Below are 20092 nucleotides of genomic sequence, written 5' to 3' on the forward strand. Positions count from 1 at the left end.
CTAAGAGGCAAAAATGGTGGGTAGGCACCAAATCTACAACATGGCTGATGGATGAAGCTGAAATTATGCAGTGAGGCCCCAAGATCCTTAGGTTGCAAGTCTAGGACAACCAAGAGGGTACTTGGGACAAGGGTGCATGGACGTATATGGAAGAGTTTGCCATTAGGTGGGAGGGTAAATTGTTAGAAGATTCGCTATATTTCATATCGTAAGAATTGTCACAGAATTCATCCTAGTGGTATGACCAATGTGCTTGTTCCAGCTTTATTTCCTGGTTTTCCAACCAAAAAAATTGTGATCTTCTATAAACAATTTATTGATTGTTATACAAGAAAAAAGAAATGATTTCTAGCTTTGACCAATAGAATGAAGGTTGCCTATTTTCTTGTTTAGAATTTAGAGCTAGTGGTTAATGCAACTAAATACCTAATACAAAGAATTCGTATTTGTATATGTTCTCTCTAGAAATTTAGAATTCTAATGTTAAGCTGATGACAATGGACTGAAGTACGATCAGACTATTGTTTACCACTGAATCCCCCTGCGCTGTGATCTTTGTTCTGCTTTTTGTCACGAAGCCGCCTCTTGTTCAACCTCAACTCTTCGTGCTTCCTCCTCAGGCATCCATAATCCTGATTCTCGAGTATCTCTTGCCTCTCAGCCTTCATTAGCAGAGCCACTGATAGAGAAGATGGACTTGATTCCTGCGAAGCCCCGAAACTCGATAGACTTCCTTGAGTCTGTCTCGGTCGATGTGCTCCAGCCTTTGCTTCAATCTGTAGCTGCCCCCGAAAAAAGGATAGCCTCCACTGTGGTTGTCGCCGGTAGAAACAAACTGTCGATTTCCCATCTCGCAAAAACCTACCGTCGAAGCAGAAGAAAACTTAAAATCCTGTCGCCGGCGAGTAGTGCTATCCCCCAGACCTTCAAGGACCTGCCGAAAGCTGCTCCCCTCTGCTCCTCTGCTCCTCTGCCTCTACAGAGCTGAGCCCTGAGCCCTGAGCCTCTTTGCGTTGCCTCTGATGCCGCCATCGAATTGGAAAGCTCCCCCCTCCCTGCTGATACGACCAAGGCCTCAAGAGATATGCTTGCCTCCGCTTGATCGATTGTTAAGGCAAGGTCTGATCTGTTGACCAATTTTCCTGTAAATCTCGATCCTTCTCCCACGACTGTCTCCCCTGCGAGGTCTAGTGTGAGCCGAAATAGGAAAACCAACTTGTGCTTTACTGGTTCAACTCCCACCACCTCCGATATTAACCTAAACCTTTCCTATCCAGTGAAAATTTTCATTTTGCCCTCATCCCCTCCTTCTAAGAACCTTCCCGCTACCATCTACCATCGGCCCAAACCCATCTCCCAAAACCCAAAACCGTCTCCATCACCTTCGCCACCTTCTTCTGGGCCTAAGCCCAAATCTCCTGGCCCCCCTAAAAAGCTAAACCACATATATCCTAAACGTTCTAAACCTCTTATACCAGTGCTACCCATCTCAAAAGCCTAATACCCATCCCACGACCATACAGCCCAAGCCTCTGCAAACAACAAACCTCGGCCCAATACCACCCCCGACTACCACTCAACCAATTTCCTCACCTCCTCGAGTTCCAAGCCCTCCTCCCCTCACCTTGTGACACCTACAAACCTGAAACTTACAACCCTTGTTCCTAACCCGCCTTTCACCCCCTTGACCTCCCCATTCCTGAAACTAGCTCCCTTTCCTCCTACTCATCCATTGACCCCAATATATTTGAAACACCATCCCCTCTCTCTTCCCCCCTGTGTGAGAATCCCCTCCCCCATTGCCCCTTCCCCGAAAACGATATGGATGCCCCCCCCTGTTAAGCTATGTTTGATTTCTTTATTTGGAATGTTAGGGGGCTCAACTCCCTTGAAAAGCAAGCTAATGTTAAAAATGCCATTAAATCCTCTAAAGTATCCCTTTGTGCCCTTCTTGAAACTCATGTCCATATGGACAATGCCCTTCGGATAGCTCTATCTATTGCTCCCTCTTGGTCTTTCATCTCTAACACTTCCCCTTCTATCAAAGATCATATCTGGATTCTTTGGGATCCCTCTAGATTTCAAATTTCTCTCATTCGTTCCAATCCCCAGCTTATGCATCTCAACATCCTCGATAACCTCTCCCATCCCTTTCTCCTCACCATTATCTATGGCTTCAATCGAGCCGTTGATCGTGCTCCTCTTTGGGAAGACCTTAGATCTATCTCCATCACTTCCCCTAATACTCCCTGGGGTATTGGCGGGGATTTTAACATCATTAGGTTTTCCATGAGCGTGTCGGCGGCTCCCCTCTCGATCCTGTCGCGATGAATGACTTCAAATCCTACATTGATGATTCAGGGATTTCCGACCTCCGGTGGTCGGGTCATTCCCTTACTTGGCATAATCGTCACTCGGGTCAAGCTCGAATTGCCTCCAAGCTTGATAGATTCCTCTCCAACGATTCTTGGCTCTCCTTCTTGGTCCGAAGCCCTTCAAATTCTTTGATATGTGGACTTCTAGTGATTCTTTTATTCCCACTGTCATGGATGCCTGGTCTAGGTCTGTCCATTGTCATTCTTTCCCTCTTGTTGCCTTCGCCCGAAGGCTTCGCAATGCCAAAGAAGCTCTTCACTCCTGGAACTCCACTTCCTTTGGCAATATCTTGGCCAGAGTCTCCTCTTGCCGCTCTGGTCTTCAGTCCACCCAATCTCTTCTCCAAATTGACCCTTTCAACTCCTCCCTCGCGGAGGAGGAAAAATCTCTCTCCTCTAAACTCTCCTCCCTTCTTTCCTAAGAAGAAAGCTTCCTCCGCCAGAAAGCTAGAATCAAGTGGCTTGATCTAGGGGATTCCAATTCCGCTTTCTTTCATCGTTCCCTCAAAGCTCGGAATAACTTCAATTCCATCCCTTCCCTCATCACCAATAATAGTATTTGCATCTCTGATCCCGCTAGCATAAAGGCTGAGATTGTCTCCTTTTTCTCCAATCTTCTCTCCCCCCCTCTCTCCCTCCTCGCAATTCTCTCCCCCCTAATCTCATTAACAAGTTTGTTGATCCTTCTGCCATCTCCTCTCTCTGCGCTATCCCTTCCTAGGAAGAAATCTTTCTTGCCATCCACTCCCACAAGCCTAATAAGGCCCCAGGTCCGGACGGGTTCAGTATGGGCTTCTTCCTTATCTCTTGGGACCTTATTGAGCATCATCTTATCCTTGCCATCTGCAACTTCTTCTTCTTCAATGCCTCTCAGCTCTCTTCCATCAACCAAACTTTCCTCTGCCTCATTCCCAAGAAACATAGGGCTTCTTCCCTCTCTAACTTCCGCCCCATCTCTCTCTGCAACCTCCTCTATAAATTCATCTCTAAAATCCTTGTGAATAGGCTCAAGCGCGTGATTCCCTCTCTTGTGAGTCCGAATCAATTGGCTTTCATCTCAAGCCGTAGCATTGCGGATAACATCCTCCTTTGTGCGGAGATTGTTCGCGGCTTTGATAGATCCGCTCATTCCCTAGTTGCGCTCCTTAAGGTTGATCTCCATAAAGCCTTTGACTCTATTCGTTGGGATTTCATTTGGGATGTCCTCTTCTCCATGGGTTTCCCTCCCCCCTTCATCCTCTGGATCGAGCCCTGTATCTCTTCTCCCCTCTCCATCTTGGTCAACGGATCTCCGGCAGGATTCTTCCCTTCTCGTGTTGGCATTCACCAAGGTTGCCCCCTCTCTCCTTACCTGTTCTCTCTTGCCTTGGAGGTCCTCTCCCGCATCCTCCAATCCAAAACTAATCAGCTCCTCATCTCCCCCATCCCCAAGTGCAGGACCCTAAACCTCACCCACCTTGCTTTTGCTGATGACCTTAGGATTTTCTCTAAAGCTGATCACCTGTCCATTTCCTCTCTACTCTCTCACAGTTTGAATCCCTTTCGAGGCTTCGTGTTAACTTAGACAAATCCTCAATCTTTCTATCTGAAGTCCCCGACCAGCTTCGTGCCTCTCTCCTCCACCTCTCAGGATTCTCCCCTAGATCTTTCCTTGTTGTGTACCTTGGCTTCCCGCTCATTCCGGGTAGGCTCACTCGCCAGTCGCCACCACTGCCTTCCTATGCTTGACAACATTCGTAAGAAGCTTAAACTGTGGAAGGGTAAGCTTCTATCTTTCGCCGGTAGAGTGGTGCTCATCTGATCTGTGCCTTCCTTTGGAAAGGGCAGGAAGCCACGCGCGGAAAATTCTCTTGCAGCGCCTCCGCGCCATTTCCGCTATATCCACTTCCATCTCCTCCGGCTCCTCCACCTCCTTCTGGCTTGACCCGTGGCATCTGATGGGCATTCTCTATAACATCTTTGGTCCCCTTAGTGTCTATGATTCCCGTATCCTTAAAACCACCCCCTTGTCCAACTTCATTTTAATGGATCCTGGATACCTTCCCCTCTCCCCATTCTCACACAGGTTTGGGAATCCCTTCCCCGAATCTCTAACTCCTCTAGAGATCTCATTGTTTGGCTCCCCTCCCCACCAAAACATTCACCGCCTCTTCGGTATGGAACCTCATCCGATACCATAGCCCTAAGCCCCCCTGGCCCCCCTTGGTTTGGTTCAAAGGCTTCATTCCCCGCCATTCCCTTACCCTTTGGAGAGCCCTCAACCTAGCCCTCCCAACCCAGTCCTTCCTTATTGGCTGCCATATCCCTACTAACCCCAATTGCATCCTTTGCTGGAGCGGCTTGGAGAACCTTGAACACATTTTCTTCTCTTGCCCCTTCTCCAGATCTCTCTGGGGAAAAGCCCTTGCTTCCATTGGTCCTGCTCAAGACGATCGTATGGGTTCTTTAGAGATTGGTCTTGGATTTTGAGAAACTTTTCAGGCTCCTCCATTTGCGATCGAATTGGCAAGCTAGTCTACTGTGCCTTGATCCATCACCTATGGTGGGAGCGCAATATGAGGAGATGGACTTCCAAATCCCATTCTATTGAGAGGATTTGGAATGCCATCTATTATGATGTCTCTTCTAGGCTAATAGCTATCCCCCATCCCCCTGTTGATGATACCCCAAGGAACATGCTCATTGTTGTCTCCTGGGGTCTTAACTCTGCTTCTTGGCCTTATGCTTAAAGGCCTTGTTCTCTTGGTTTCTTTTGTTTAATATATTTTTATTCATCCAAAAAAAAAAATCTGCTAAAATGAATTTGTCAGTGTATGTTTGACTTTCATAAGTCATGGTTTCTACTTATTTCGAATTATATCCTTTTGTAAACCAACTGATCAAATCTTACTGTTTAGACTTCTTTTGCTCCATGCTCTTTCTGTGGTGTATGGAGTGCAGCATCCATGCCAACTATGTTATGCACCACAGTAATACATTGGCAAACCCAAAAGAATGGTTGTAAAGGCTTATGGGCTTATGCCAATAAAACATATTTATTTCATGATCCTCAATCCATATGAACTTGAACAACTTGACTGTATAATGTACCAAAAGAAGAGGATGGGGAGGAAGTAGAAAAACATCCATCTGTGGTTACCTTATACATATGTACTAATGTACCTTATATCCTGTTTGCAATTTTATTTGGTATATAGAATCTGCGGTACACTTAGTATTTCATGAAATATTGTTGCCTGATTTGATTTCGCAATTTACTGAAGCTGTTTGTGCTTTGAAGGTGTTTTAGTTACATGTGTAGGACTTCAATGTTCACTTCATTGATGGTGTTTTCATAGAAAAGGAAGAAATGATATTGTTCTTTCAAGTCCAGCAAATGTGGTTGATGAACGCATAAATAAGTCCTAGCAATATTTGTTTGTTCCAGAAACATTTCCATAATAAGTACAATGATGATGCTTTAGATTGGTTGCATTTATCTCTTATTTGGTATGAAACTAGTTCTTGGTGTATGATTCTTGAGATACCCTTCTTACCTGTTACCATATTAAACATAGACATGAATCCAAGAAGAATTTCAAATAAAATATTTGCCATTTTGCACTTAGATCCTTTGTTACTGATTTAGGGTACTTGAGTGCAAGTTGGAGGATCTGTTAACCATATGATTAGATAGAATGTGGACTAAGACATATTTACTTGCTCATCTGAGGCTCGGAGCTGCTGGACGTGGTGCTCCTCCTGGTAGAGGTGTTGTGCCACCTGTACAGAGGTAACCTGTAATTTGGGAAGGAATCCTGGCTGCTTAGTTCCTTGATGCGGAGTTAAGTTCTCACAAGTATACTGTCTTCATTAGTGTAAGAAGAGGTTGCTAAGGAGTGGTGGTGCAAATGGTTTTATTTGTAATTGATGTCATCTGGTTTTCACCCGAATTTCTCCCCGGATTCATCTGGAACAAATGACACCTAAATTTTGATTGCAGAACCTGTGTTTTTGCCTATGTATTCCAATAGGATAGGATGTTCTAGACACTGCTCCAATGTTATGGAATAGTTTGTGGTATATGAGTTGAAACTTTCTTCCCTTCTATTTACTCCGTTTCCTCTTTTCTCTGGGTCATGCATTTGGAGTGCTGACTTGATGTGTATACAAAGCTTGGCTGTGTTTGTTTGGATACTTTGAAGATGCTCACATTTTAAGCGGAAACTTCGACATGGACTTAAATATATTCAAGATTACATCGGCTATATTGGCTGAACTTGAGATTTGCCAGGAGCAATTCAAGTGATAATTCAATCTGCATCCAATATTAGGCAAACAATGGTTCCTCATTACATTGGCCGAGCTAACAGGAATGGTAGAAATATTTTGTTTTTTTTGGTAGAAAGGAATGATATGAAATATACGGATATGGGATTCCCTGCACTTTTATCCTTTCAAAACACTATAGAATTGTTTGGCTGAGCGTGCTGCTTGGCCATTTTCTGGATTGAATGCTCTTTCCAGGGATAGATTCCTACGTGTTATTCATTGGAAGTGGTACTGAAGTACAGCGTTCGTTGAGAAAGTTGTCAGGACACGTTTGTTTGATAACCCATCAAAACAAAACACTTTTATCAAACAGTTTTCCATCAATTCTTTGTTTCTTGAAGCGAGAAACACCATTTATTGGTGGATTATCAAAGGGGTCCTCGCAATGCCTGTGACCGGCAGGTAAGAAGCCAATCAAAAGCGTCTGTTGGGTTAGTAAAAAGGATTACATCCACAAGCACAATGCCAAGGTTGCTCAATTGCTCAATTGTGAGAGTTAGCACAGGTCCAGAGCAACTCCCCATTAGGGGAGGGGTATCGTTTCTTCACCACATAATAGTAATAGGCCTCAGTGAGACTCATTGGAATTTCTTGTATTTATTGGAAAAACATGAGGAGAATATATACAGATGCAAACTCCTTAAAACCCCCAAGGGCTGACCAAAAATGATTCCCTTTCATGGATCACGGCACTCAACTGGATCTAGTTTGGTTTTTCCAATGACAGCTTCAACTGCTGTAAACACTCAACCCCTTCCTGCATCGGAAACTCAAGAAAGGGATCAGCAAGAAATAGAAAGGGAGCAATTGCAACCAATTGATATTTGTCCTCGTACAGGAATTCTTGAGCATCCACAAGGAAAACAGAAGACAGCACAAAGCTTGAAGGCAAAAGTAAAGGCCAAGAAACTCAGAAGTGTTGAAAAACTAAGAAGTAATTTGATTATGGAGTCGGAACATTTTTTAGCCATTACCCCCGTGGAGGATGCAGGTTGTCATCCCCACGGGAGACAATGAAGATTTTGGTTTGGAACTGTAGGGGCTTGGGGGGTCCTCTTACAGTTCGTCATCTCTGTAGACTCTCAAAGGAAAATGAGGTGGATATTATCTTTTTGATGGAAACCAAAGCACAAAAGAACTATTTAGAAGGTATCAGGAGAAAGTTGAGTATGGATTGCATGATAGTAGTAGATCCTATTGGATTGGCAGGGGGCCTCTGTTTACTATGGAAGAAGGAATTTGATATTGATGTCCAGAGCTGTTCACAGAATTTCATGGATGTCCATATCCAACCGAAAAATACACTTGGGTTCTATTTCACTGGCGTATATGGCAGCCCTGTCCGAGCCGACAGAAAGGGTATCTGGCAAAGGATCCAACGCTTTGGAGAGATACGAGACCAAAGATGGCTGATGGCAGGGGACTTCAATTCTTTTCTTAGATGGCAGGAGAAGTCAGGAGGATCTTGTAAGGGCAGTGCTGATGTTTCCCACTTCAGAAATTTGGTAGAACAATGCAATCTAGTGGACCTACAATCACAAGGACCTGCGTATACGTGGAGCAACAGGCGCAAGGGTAGAGAGGAAATACGAATTCGTTTGGACCGAGCATTGGCTAATACTACATGGAGATCTATCTTCCCTGAAACTCTTGTTTTCACTAAAGCGGCAGTTGGGTCTGATCATAGCCCGTTAGTCATCAATACTGAAGGAAAACCTCAACGAGGTCCTCGTCCTTTCAGGTTCCAAGCGATGTGGTTAAGGCATGCTGATTTTAATGTGGTGGTTGATAAGGCGTGGAGGAAAACAGCAGCAACGGAGGTTGAGAATGTTATGGATGAAAAATTCGGGCAATGTCGTAGAGAATTTGAAATGTGGAACAAAAGAGTTTTTGGAAATCTACAGAGGAATATTCAGAATACTATGCATCAGCTAGAGTTTCTTCAAAATAAATCAGTGGGTGAAGCGGATCAAGAGCAAGAAATTTCTCTCATGAACAGACTGGAAGAACTGCTGCAACAAGAAGAGGACTTCAGGGCTCAGAAATCTCGAGTGGACTGGTTAATAGCAGGTGACCAGAATACTGGATATTTTCATGTTGTTACTACACAGAGGAGGCAGTTCAATAGGGTGATGAAAATCAAAACATCAAATGGTGTTTGGACTGAGTCAGAATCCATAATATATAAAGAATTTCAAGAATATTATCATAACTTGTTTACAACAGAAGAGTGTGACCCGATGGCTATTAAGGAGGTGTTGGAGGCTTTAAACACTAGCATCAATGAACAAGAGAATCAGTACCTCAGCTCACCACCATCAGAGGAGGAAGCAAAAGCTAGCCTATTCCAGATGCACCCCCTCAAAGCTCCTGGAATAGATGGCTTCCCAACGTTATTCCTGCAAAAATATTGGGAGCTCATCAAATCTGATCTAATGGTTTTTCTAACCTCATTTTTTGAAACAGGTACCCTCCCTCCTCAAGCCAATGACACTTTAATCAGTTTAATTCCAAAGAAGGCTTGCCCTGAGGAAATTGAGCATTTTCGTCCCATAAGTTTAGTTAACACCTATATGAAGGTAACAACTAAGATATTGGCTGCGAGATTGAATAGATTTCTACCAGAGTTGATTGATCCAGAACAGTCGGCTTTTGTAGAGGGACGATCCATCTCAAATAATGTAATGGTGGCTCATGAAGTGTTCAACTTTGTGAAGAAAAAAAAGAAAGGGAAGATGAAGATGGTGATCATGAAAATGGACATGAAGCGAGCATATGATAGAATGGAATGGCACTATATTGAACAGATCCTTCTCCATATGAGATTCCCTCAAAAGTTTGTGAAGCTACTTATGGCATGCATAACTTCAGTGGAATACTCCATCTTAATTAATGGGGCTATTAGATGTGTTATTAGCCCTACACGTGGACTACGGCAAGGAGACCCCTTATCGCCTTCCCTATTTGTCTTGTGCAACCAAGGGTTTTCAGCTTTAATGCGTAAAGGAGAAGCAGCTGGACTGGTTCAAGGTATTCAAATCAGAAATAGGGGAATGCGGCTCTCACACATGCTTTTCGCTGATGATTGTTTAGTTTTTTCAGAGTTGAAGCTAACAACATTACACCAGGTGAAGAATATCATTAGTTCATATTGTAAAGCAAGTGGCCAACAGGTAAATAGAGCAAAGTCTAGCCTCTGTTTCAGCAGTAATACTCATCCTAAATTCAAAAGATGGATCTCCCGCATCTTTAAAATTCCATATGGAGATGGCCCCTCAAAGTATCTCGGTCTCCCATCTACAATTGGCGTTTCCAAAACACAAGTCTTCCATGAAATAAATGACAGGGTGGAAAAAAGAATACAAGGATGGTCTCGAAGTTGCTATCACCCAGCAGGTAAAGAAATCTTGTTAAAATCTTCTGCCCTTTCTATATCCAATTATGCAGCAGGGCATTTCAGATTACCAGTGAGCTTCCATAAAAGAAATTCCCAAGTGGCTGCAAAATTTTTTTGGGGTGATCTAGAGGGTAATGAGAAAACTCATTGGATGTCATGGGACCGATTATGCACGTCTAAGGAAATGGGAGGACTCGGATTTAGGGATGGCTCGTTACATAACAGAGCATTGTTGGCAAAGCTGGCCTGGAAACTACTAACAAATTCGTCTTCTCACTGGGCTATGATTATGAAAAGTATTTACTATCCAAAATGCAATTTTCTGGAGGCAAAATCAGGAAGTTCGCCTTCATGGGGATGGCGAGGTGTTCTATTGGGCAGAGATGTCATCAAGAAAGGCCTTGCGTGGAAGGTTGGAAGGGGAGATAGCATTCATCTTTGGAAAGATAGATGGGTTCCTGGGCTAGAGGACTGGCGCATTCCAGCCTCTATTTTGCCATCAGAGGATGTAGTATATGTTAAAGATTTAATTGATGGGGATGGTATGTGGAATAGAAGCATTTTAAATGCACTGTTTCCAGCTGAGATTGCCTTAGCCATTTTACGAATCCAATTACCAATGTTCCCAGTAGAGGATCAACTCATTTGGGCAGCAGATAAGAAAGGTATTTTTACAGTAAAATCAGCATACCACATGCTGATCAATGAGAAGCAGGAAATTAAGCAAAGGAAAGCTTCAACCTCAAATCGGAAAAAGTGGGAATTGGTGGATAAAGCAGTCTGGAAAAAGGTTTGGAGTCTTAATGCGTTACCAAAGGTGCGAGCTCTACTATGGCGTGCATGTAACCAAGCTTTGGCATCCGGAACAAACTGCATACATAGGGGAATGGAATTGGATGATAAGTGTGCTAGATGTGGAGATTTGGAAACTACGGAACATATACTTTTTCATTGCACTTATGCACGAGCGGTGTGGCTGGGCTAGAATCTAGGCTTGCGATTTGATGAAAGTTTGGATTACACGACTGATAGATGGATTGCAGAATGGGAGCACTATCAAATGGCGGACAAAAGCACCTATAAGCAGGTGGAAGCTCAAATAGGATCTATTCTCTGGTATCTCTGGAGAGCCAGAAATATGAATGTGTTCAACAATGGATGCTGGCTTCCTACTGATGTAATCCAATTAGCCTCAAGGGCAGCAGTAGACTTCCTCAATGCACAAAGTAACTCCGTTGCCACAACAGCAACTCAACCCAATGTGGTTAACGAGCAGATTCAGAGGACTCAAGTTGGGTGCTCATGGAATCCTCCGGAAAGGGGAGTACTAAAAATAAACTCTGATGCTGCGTTGAAATCAGATAAATCAGCCAGCGGGATTGGTTTTGTGGTAAGAAATTGGAGAGGGGATCCATTATTGGCAAGATCCATGCCTATGGTATTCGGAGAAGCTGAAGTTGGAGAGGCTCTAGGTATCAAGCATAGTTTATGGACTGCAATTGGTGAAGGCTGGCTGCACGTACATATAGAATCTGATTGCCTTAATGTGGTAAGACTACTTCTACAGCCACATCTTCCGGTACCTATTAACTTGGTGACTGTAGTTGAAGATATACGTCGGCTTGCTTGTGCTCCAATCTCATGTATCTTCTCTTTTGTTCCAAGGAATGCTAACTCTGTAGCTCATTCCTTGGCCCAGGAAACCCTGACGCTTGAGACGGCGTTAGATTGGCCTAACTCTACTATCTGGTTGAAGGAGCCTGTTCCTCATCCAGTTTCCCTGTCTCTTGCATAATCAAGTTTTCTACCAAAAAAAAAAAAAAAAAAAAAGAATATGTAGGATGATATAGTTTCCTAAATCAATCTGATGGTGTGATTGCCCTTTCTGTTTTAGTTAATTTCATAGGACCTACTGATAATATGATTCACCGTTGTCTTCAATGGTTTTTAATCTGCAGTTCCCAGGATCTGGGGAATTATGTGATGAACCCATGTTGAAGCAGTTAATAAAATTGAATTCTTGGAAATCCAGCGCCAGCGAATATGGAAAAACGATTGTTGGGGTAATTGTATTACAAATTCTTCAAACATACAAAAATGAAATTGCAATACAATTGAGAGATGAAGATCTTTAGCAAATCCGAAAAGCTTGTAGTTGCAACCAAACGAACCACCGATCAATGAGGTTGAATCACACCTTGAGTGCTGTCTTTAAAGTAATTGATGCACCCTACTACCAAGGGTTCTTCGCACCACAATCTCCAAGATAAAGCAACTTCCAACTAGAAGATGAGGTAGTTCTTCTAGTCCCTCCAAGGAGCCAAAAGCTAGAGCACAACACTTAGACAACTCAAGAAAGAAATGAACTTTGTAAAACAAACAATGTGAGTGAGGAGTGTCTCAATTGCACACCACATGCAAGGAAGGGTTGGGTTTATATGGACCCAAACCACACCTCCTCACAAGGGGGAGAATCAATGGCTTGTCCCTCCTCCATTAATGTAAATAAACCCCCTTGACCTAACCTCCCCATTACTTGGAGAAGTAACTCTCATATTCACTTCTTTGGAATGAATAGGATTTAACCCATTCAAAGACCTTAACCCCCACTCATGGCAATGGCCATGAATGATCATGAAGTTGAAATGAGAAATGAATGTCAAGAGTTAGAATTTCAAAACCTTTAAGACCCATGACCAATGTCATGAAGAGTCTCATAACCAAGGTCATGAAGTGCCTCCTTTACACATGGTGCCTCATTACCACCCTTACCTCATGGGTCCCATACACAAATAAAACAATTAAATAAAAGAAATACAAAGACCAATTTTGAAACTTAATATATAGATAATATAGATTTTAATAAAAATCCTAACAACGAATAAATTGATGTAGAAAAGAAAAGATTTGATGAGAAAATTAAATGCCGATACTGAAGATGAATAACTCGTTTAAGAAGCATAGTTTTCAGAGAGACGATGTGTTGCAAAAAGACGTTACTCTCTCTCACCCTCTCACCACCGGCGAAGATCAACCGTAGTTTACTCGCTTTCCTTTCTGAAAAACTAATAGCAACCCGTGATTGAAGGTTAACATAATTAATTAATGAGAGGAAAATTAAAAACTTTCTTGGACGATTCAGATAACAATTCCTATCCAAAAAAAAAAAAAAAATCAGATAACAATTCGAGCGTTTTGAACCAAAAGAGAATTTTCTTTTCTGTAACCGCCATCAACTTTGTGGTGAGTGAAAAAATAAGATGGTTACACATAAGACGCAAACAAATGTATTGACATATTTGATTTCATTAATATGTAACAACTTACAAGATTCAAGATTCAAACAGTTATTGTTCTACTCACAAGTAACTAAAATTTACAAGGTCTTAATGAGACCACAAATAATCAAGATTCAGATTGTTTTGGCATTGTAAAACGACACAATGGGCACGTGTTCTTGTACTCCAACCACTTGATGATGCATTCGCTGTGAAAAAAATGTGAACAATCCAACTTTATGATGTCAGCTCCTCCCACGTAATCATCCATGCAAATCATACACAAGTCTGCAGAAGAGGTATCATGTAATTTCTTCATCTCCAAAGCCTCAATAGAAGATTTTGAGGCAGGAAGCAAGCTAAAACCTTCATCTCCATTCAAACTGGCTTCAAATTCTCTAATTTCTTGCCAAATATCTACATACTCTACCAAACAGACGTCAATAATTATGAACATAGTCAGCTCTCCATCATCTTTGTCGGTTTTGTAGAACTCTGCCTCTTCAAAAGCATATGTAGATTTCTCTTCTTTCAATCTCTCAACACAGACAGAAGGGATCTCAAGTTCTGTAAGCATAGTGTGGATATGAGACTTACTAACTTGAGGGATGAGGAGGCTATGAAACTCAACGTCCAATTGTTTCACCGGTAAGAGATTAGTTGTCTGCTCAAGAATAATTGAATCGCCATCATCGTTTGGAAATGTTGCCCTAACATCCTTACGTTCAACCACGAAATAGATTTTGACTCCGATTTCAGCTTCAGCACCGACTCCGACTTCAGGTATAAACCGGGAACTGAGACATGAAATAATTGCCCGACGCCTTGGACGCAAAAAGTGAAGCATGATTGAGTGACCCGGCCGTGAATTTCAAAATCGAAAGGAATTCAGACAAAAGAAAACGAGATAGCAAGAGAAGGAACACGGAAGAATGGCAGGACGAGATGGTAAGTAAGAGAAGGGGCTCGCCGCTCGCCAGTTATATATAAGAAAAGACTCCTAGTCCTAGTGGTATACCACTAAGTAATCATATTAACATTAGAGTTTAACTAGGACAACTACTAGTGTTTCCTCACTAGTTCCGTTTCTACTTTCTATTCTTGCTCCATGTAGGTCATTTTGTTCGTTATGATCTGATGGTCCCCAGCGGGATATGCTTGATCTGATCGGTTAGATGATCAAATTAATTTGATCGATTTCCTTAAGCGTAGGTCTCTTCCCACTCAATTTGGTAATATTCTTCTATTCAATTAGGAGAGCCTATTATAAAGAGATACCTTGACTTAAATTGGGAAAGCTTGTTTACAAATAGTTGATTGCCCTTCATCTCAGATATTTAAGGATTAAGTGATGTTATGATTTGAATTTAATTTTTGTATTCAAGTTTTTAATTTTGAATTCAAATTTGAATATTGTAATTGAATCTTGTACAATAGCTATGTGGAGGAATCTGGGTTTCTGATCATCTATCAATGTGATCCCTCTCTGGGTTGGGTTACCATGTGTTTAATTTATTCGTTTTCACAAGTTCAAATCAACTGGGAATCTCTGAGCTCTTCTTCAAATTGGTTTTCTCGAGTTCAAGTTCAACTAGCTGTCTCGTTGTATAATGTATTATAAGCTCCAGTGATGGTAACTGTAATGTGATGCAATTCTATTAAAATCCATGGAGTAGCGATATGGCTGCCGGTTGGTAGTCCTCAGTGACTCAGTGTAAGAGTAACCAAAAGTTTCTGCAGTTGAATCAAGGAGTCGGAGGTTATTACAGTAAACCACAATGGCTTCATCGTGCAAACAATAATGGCCCAAGGTACTACTTCCTTCTTCCTTTTCTATCTCGCATGTCTTTGCCAGGCTTTTGGTTTTTGTTTCTGCATTTCATTTCCTACGTTCTATCTTCTATATGAATCCCAACTCCTAGAAGGCTACAAAACATCGAACTCTGATTAAAATTTGAGTCTCCGTTGTAAATCACTTGACTTTGGAGAATTAGATTAACGAATAATTTACTTCCAAACACTAGTAGTTTGATAAACAAAAATCACCTAAACTTGTCTCAGATTCGCATAGAATCTTCTTTGCTTCTGCTTAGATTTGAATGGAACTAATAATAAATCAGCTAACCAAAGGCTTCTGATAACCAATAAGAGGAATGTCAATTTCCTTTTCCACTAAATGAAAAATTCATCCAAAGACGAAGATGGAACACCCAGCCAATATTAACCATGAATAACAATAGAACTCTTCCAAATTATAATAAACAAAGGGCATTCCACAAATATAGGATGAAGGTTCTCATATGCAAAATAACAAAGATTATATATCAAGACGATAATGTGCCCTTTTGAATGATTATGCCATCTACTCATCTCCAGGGAGCTTCAAATGTATTAGCCTCTGCCCAAAGACTGAATGGTGAGGTTGAATACGTTGACCAAATCAAGGAGTTCCATGAAACTCTTGACTTCTGATTCTCCGATTTCATCCGAAGCAAGTCAAAAATACCCAGGATGTTTAAACTCGCAGAAAAAAATGTCATCTACTTGCGTTTGATGGAGAGTGACACTCTCAGCTAAGGTGCAGATATTCTGCATAAAACTTGATTTAATGTGAGGGAAATACCTGTGAAAGTCAAATAAAGTCCAAGGCCTTTACCCTTCGGTATTGAAATAACATTGGATCAAGGCTTGAAAGATGGATAAGTCATATTTTTTCCTCATAGAAACACTGAAATTTGATTATTCATGCTTAACTGACCAGCAGAGCTTGCACAAGAAATACGTATTGTACTTATTATCTCTCTCAACCTACGCCCCTCCAAACCCCTTTTCTTCTTTGACTTACTTTAAGAACTCCGGAGGATGTAGTCTTGATTGATTGAGGGTCAGTTCTTTTAAGATCTCTAAAGAGAACCAACTTAAATGAGACCAAAAAAGGTTTCTTGATCTTAGAGTTATGTGATGAATACTTTAGAGATGAAGAACTGAGGTTTGTAGGTGTTAGAATGGGTTGAAATCTGGTGGGGTGTAGTTAATGATATATGGATATGATCCCCCAAGTTTGGTTGGATGGAGCTAAATTGGAAAAGACGAGGCTTCTTGGTTTTTGGGGTTTTTGGAAGTGCATAAGTTCAAGAGAATATCTATACCTTGAAATTGGATGGTCAAATAGGGTCAATTGGGATAAGGTCCTTAGGGTTGGTGGGATGATGTACCTAAAAAGAAACATATCTAATGCTTAGATTGGTGTAGATTTGACATTGGATTTTGGGTTTCTTGGAAGATTTGAAAATTCAAGAAAGATAAAAAAGGGTTATACTAGAAAGAAAATGGAGTGTAGGCTGGCAGATAGCTGGATGGGGAGACTTAACGATGGGAATGCTTTCTTGAAGACTGTCTATTCAGCCAAAAAAAGATCTAGTCTTGAGTTTCTTGACCTCGCTTTAGAACTTTAAGAGTCTCTTTCAATCTTGGTCCTTCACTGACCAAATTTAACAAAAGCAGTATGCATCAGCATAATGCAAGACAATCACTCAAACCTGAGAAGCTTTATTGAGCATATCAAGTTTGGGTCCCTTTCCATCAAGTGGAACGGTTTTATCTGTACATAATAAGCTGGAGATCTGATCTGATTTGAGTTCTTAATTGAACGTTAACTCAACATTGAAACTAATTTAAGGTAGAAACCAATTGACTTAGACCACCTTAAACTGCAGCAAAAACACAAGAAATGGTTATTCGTACTTAGCCTGGACATTTAACTTTTGCGCCTGTAGAATAGGCCAATGAATGCATAAACATATTAAACAAAAGCCCAACACACATAAATATCCACCCTAGGTTGATTTCAGAGGAAAATAGGCCAGTTTGGTGTTAGATCTGCATCAGCCCCAGCTTACCACTGTTGCTCATGAGATATTCAGATTGGAAGAGCAGATAATTTTTGCATCTAACATTACATCAGAATATCAGATTAATAGGAGATGTAGACTGCTAGTAACTCCACACACATGCACACACAAAAAAATAAAGGCAGGAAAAGAATGGGGAGACTGAAAAGGGCTAGTTTTGCTGGTCATTAACACTCACCTGAGAACTGAGTTCTCCCCAGCAAGACCTCCTTGGTTAATTACAGACTTCACACATAAAACCCCTCCTCTGCCTCTCTCCCTTACATAACCCAAAACCCCTTTTAATTAACTGCTGTACCCTACTCAATACTGTCTTTGCCATCTGGACAACATTCTCTGTCCCCTGTCATAAGCTAACGTTAGGGTTGCTGTAGTGAAGGATTGTCGTATGGAAAGATCCAATGAGCCCGTTGCAGCTTGGAACAACTCATTGTTGTGTCAGTTGAGTCATCAAATGAACTGGAAATTGGCTATTTCAGATAGTCCTCTTACACATAAAGTAGGGATGCGAATGGTTGCATACCTGACTTTTTCCCTTTAGCTGTAAACTGTACCACATAAATCATCAGAAAAATGAAATCAAGCCACAGAAATGTTGATTAAGAGTGGCCATCATGTTTCCCTCCTGTATGAGAGGCCAGACTAATAAGAGAACATGAATCACTCATAGTTGCAAAATAGATTTTCAGTTTATTCTCGTCATTTGTATTTATATTTGGGATTTACTTTCTGACACATTAGGTCTCTAATGATTTGTAACCATACATTTTGCACGTTTAGTATGATACTTTTTTCAGGGGGAAAGATGTCTTTTGGGCATATTCTAAACTAATAGAGCTCTCCCTTTTGCTGAAGGGTCTGGCGATTTCCTTCTTGTTTTGCTTTTTTCAGTGAAGGTTTTTTGCGATTCTTACATTTTCGGTAAGAGAAAGCATCACTTTTTAGTGTAACTTTTACCTTTGAGGGTATTTCTGTTACTCCGATTCTTGATTGTGAGTGTTAACCCTCCCGTGAGGGGGTAAAAACCTCTGTTTCGCTGGTGAAGTTAGGGTTTTTTTTGGGTTTCGACATCGGTATGTTTCTTCACTTCTATTTTCTCAGGGTTTCAAAACTTCTCTCCAAAGGAACTGATTTCTGCCATTTTCTCTAGTAGTTGTAGGGTTTCGGTTATTCTGGAATATCTGTTGTGTATATTTGTGCTAATGGTAGGAAACGGTATGGTTTTTTCTTATTTCTTCTTAGAGTTTTAACTTTTTTCTTTAACAGAAACGGTATGGTTTTCTCCTATTTCTTCTCAGGGTTTTTACCTTTTTCTTTAAAAGACACTGATTTCAGCCATTTTCCTCTAATAGTTGGAGATTTGCTTATCTTAGTCTATCCATTTGTCTTTTTGTGTTAATAGTAGTAAACGGTGCTTATTTATTTCTTTTCTACCTACTTCACTTCTCTGTTTTGTTTTTCTTTTGGTATTTTATTGATGCAGGACGTTGAACTTCCAAATGGAGGAATCATCAATACAAGAGGATGCTGATCTGTACATGCCAGATTTAATATTGAGTCCAAACTTCCAAGGTGATTCTGCTGGGATTATTTCATCAATCGACTGGACCACAGTAGTAATTGGGAAAGTGGTAGCTCCAAAAAGGATTCCAGGTGGAGCAGTAGCAAGTTCTTTGAAAAATGCTTGGAGGCTACACCATGAAATTGAAGTTCGATGCTTAAAGGAAAACTTTTTTCTTATAAAGCTTCAGAATGAGGAAGAGAAAGTTGTGGCTACAAAACAGGGACCGTGGCTTGTGAAGAATTTTCTCTTGATGATGCAAGATTGGGTTCCTGAATTACCACTAGAAAAGTACCCTCTCAATACTTTTGAAATAACCATGTATGCTGCAAATGTTTCCTCCGCACCTGTATAATGAGGATATTTCAATTTAGCTTGGAAGCAAGATGGGAATGGTTAAGTTAGTAACAATCTCAACTCAGCTTAAGGATTTGGGGAAACCCATCAAGATTAGAATTGAACGCAAGATTGATCAACCATTCCGACCTGGGTTTAGAGTTGGTGGGGATGATGGGTTTAAATATTGGATTGATTTGCAGTTTGTAAAGATCTTTTGTATATTTGGGATTATTGGACAGGTGTCAATGTTTAGTGAAGGATCTCATTAGGAAAAGAGGATTTCCAATTTAAGCTTCGAAAGAGTTGACCAAATATGCAATGCTGATTTTGGTGATTGGATGCGGTATGGAAGAATCTAAGAGGCCTGCAAGAGGGCAACTTCAAATTGCTGGCTAAAGCCATTTTGATTGAGTCCAAGATGTTAGTGTGCATCTGCAGCATTAGACACAAACCTTCCTCGGTTAAGAAGCTCGTGTGGATCTCATTATAATGCGGAGCAGATGCAGATTGGAGATATAGGTTTGAGGGCAGATGGTTGTGAATGAAGTCCCAAGAAATCTAGCCAGAAGTAAAAGCTATTCAGCCAAATCCAATCAGGACAGAAAAACACAAAAGGGAAAGGAGGAAGAGCACGAAAAAAGAGGAGAGATGGATCATCTTAAAGTAGATTTCCAATGGATGTTGAAAAGGAACCGACCCATAAGAAAACTAAGAAAGGAATATGGGTAGCCCATTATCAAAAAAAGAAAAAAAAGAAGAAAGAAAGAAAAAACGAATGAGGTAAGACTTCTATTACAGCATATGGGCACTCTAAAAAAGAGGTTAAGAAATGAAATGGAAGTGAAAAGAAAACTAGTGATAATAGAGGACAAAAGAAAAGGGGATTAGGCCATCAAAAATGATTGAAGAACAAAAAGCAT

General features: G+C 41.1%; 1 protein-coding gene across 1 annotated transcript; it reads left to right on the forward strand.

Annotated features, from left to right (window-relative positions):
• The first annotated feature begins 11143 nt into the window (after positions 1-11143).
• On the forward strand, positions 11144-11878 carry LOC149015504 (uncharacterized). The gene has a single exon (XM_089156538.1). The coding sequence runs from the start codon at positions 11144-11146 to the stop codon at positions 11876-11878; it is 735 nt and encodes a 244-aa protein (XP_089012664.1).
• Positions 11879-20092: the final 8214 nt, after the last annotated feature.

Source organism: Hakea prostrata, chromosome 5, assembly GCF_041222555.1.
Source record: "Hakea prostrata isolate BN-2017 chromosome 5, UWA_Hpros_2, whole genome shotgun sequence".
Lineage (NCBI taxonomy): Eukaryota > Viridiplantae > Streptophyta > Magnoliopsida > Proteales > Proteaceae > Hakea > Hakea prostrata.

What these genes read in the sequence shown, in the direction of transcription:
- LOC149015504 (XM_089156538.1), top strand. Translation starts at nt 11,144, where the DNA reads ATGGCGGACAAAAGCACCTATAAGCAGGTGGAAGCTCAAATAGGATCT.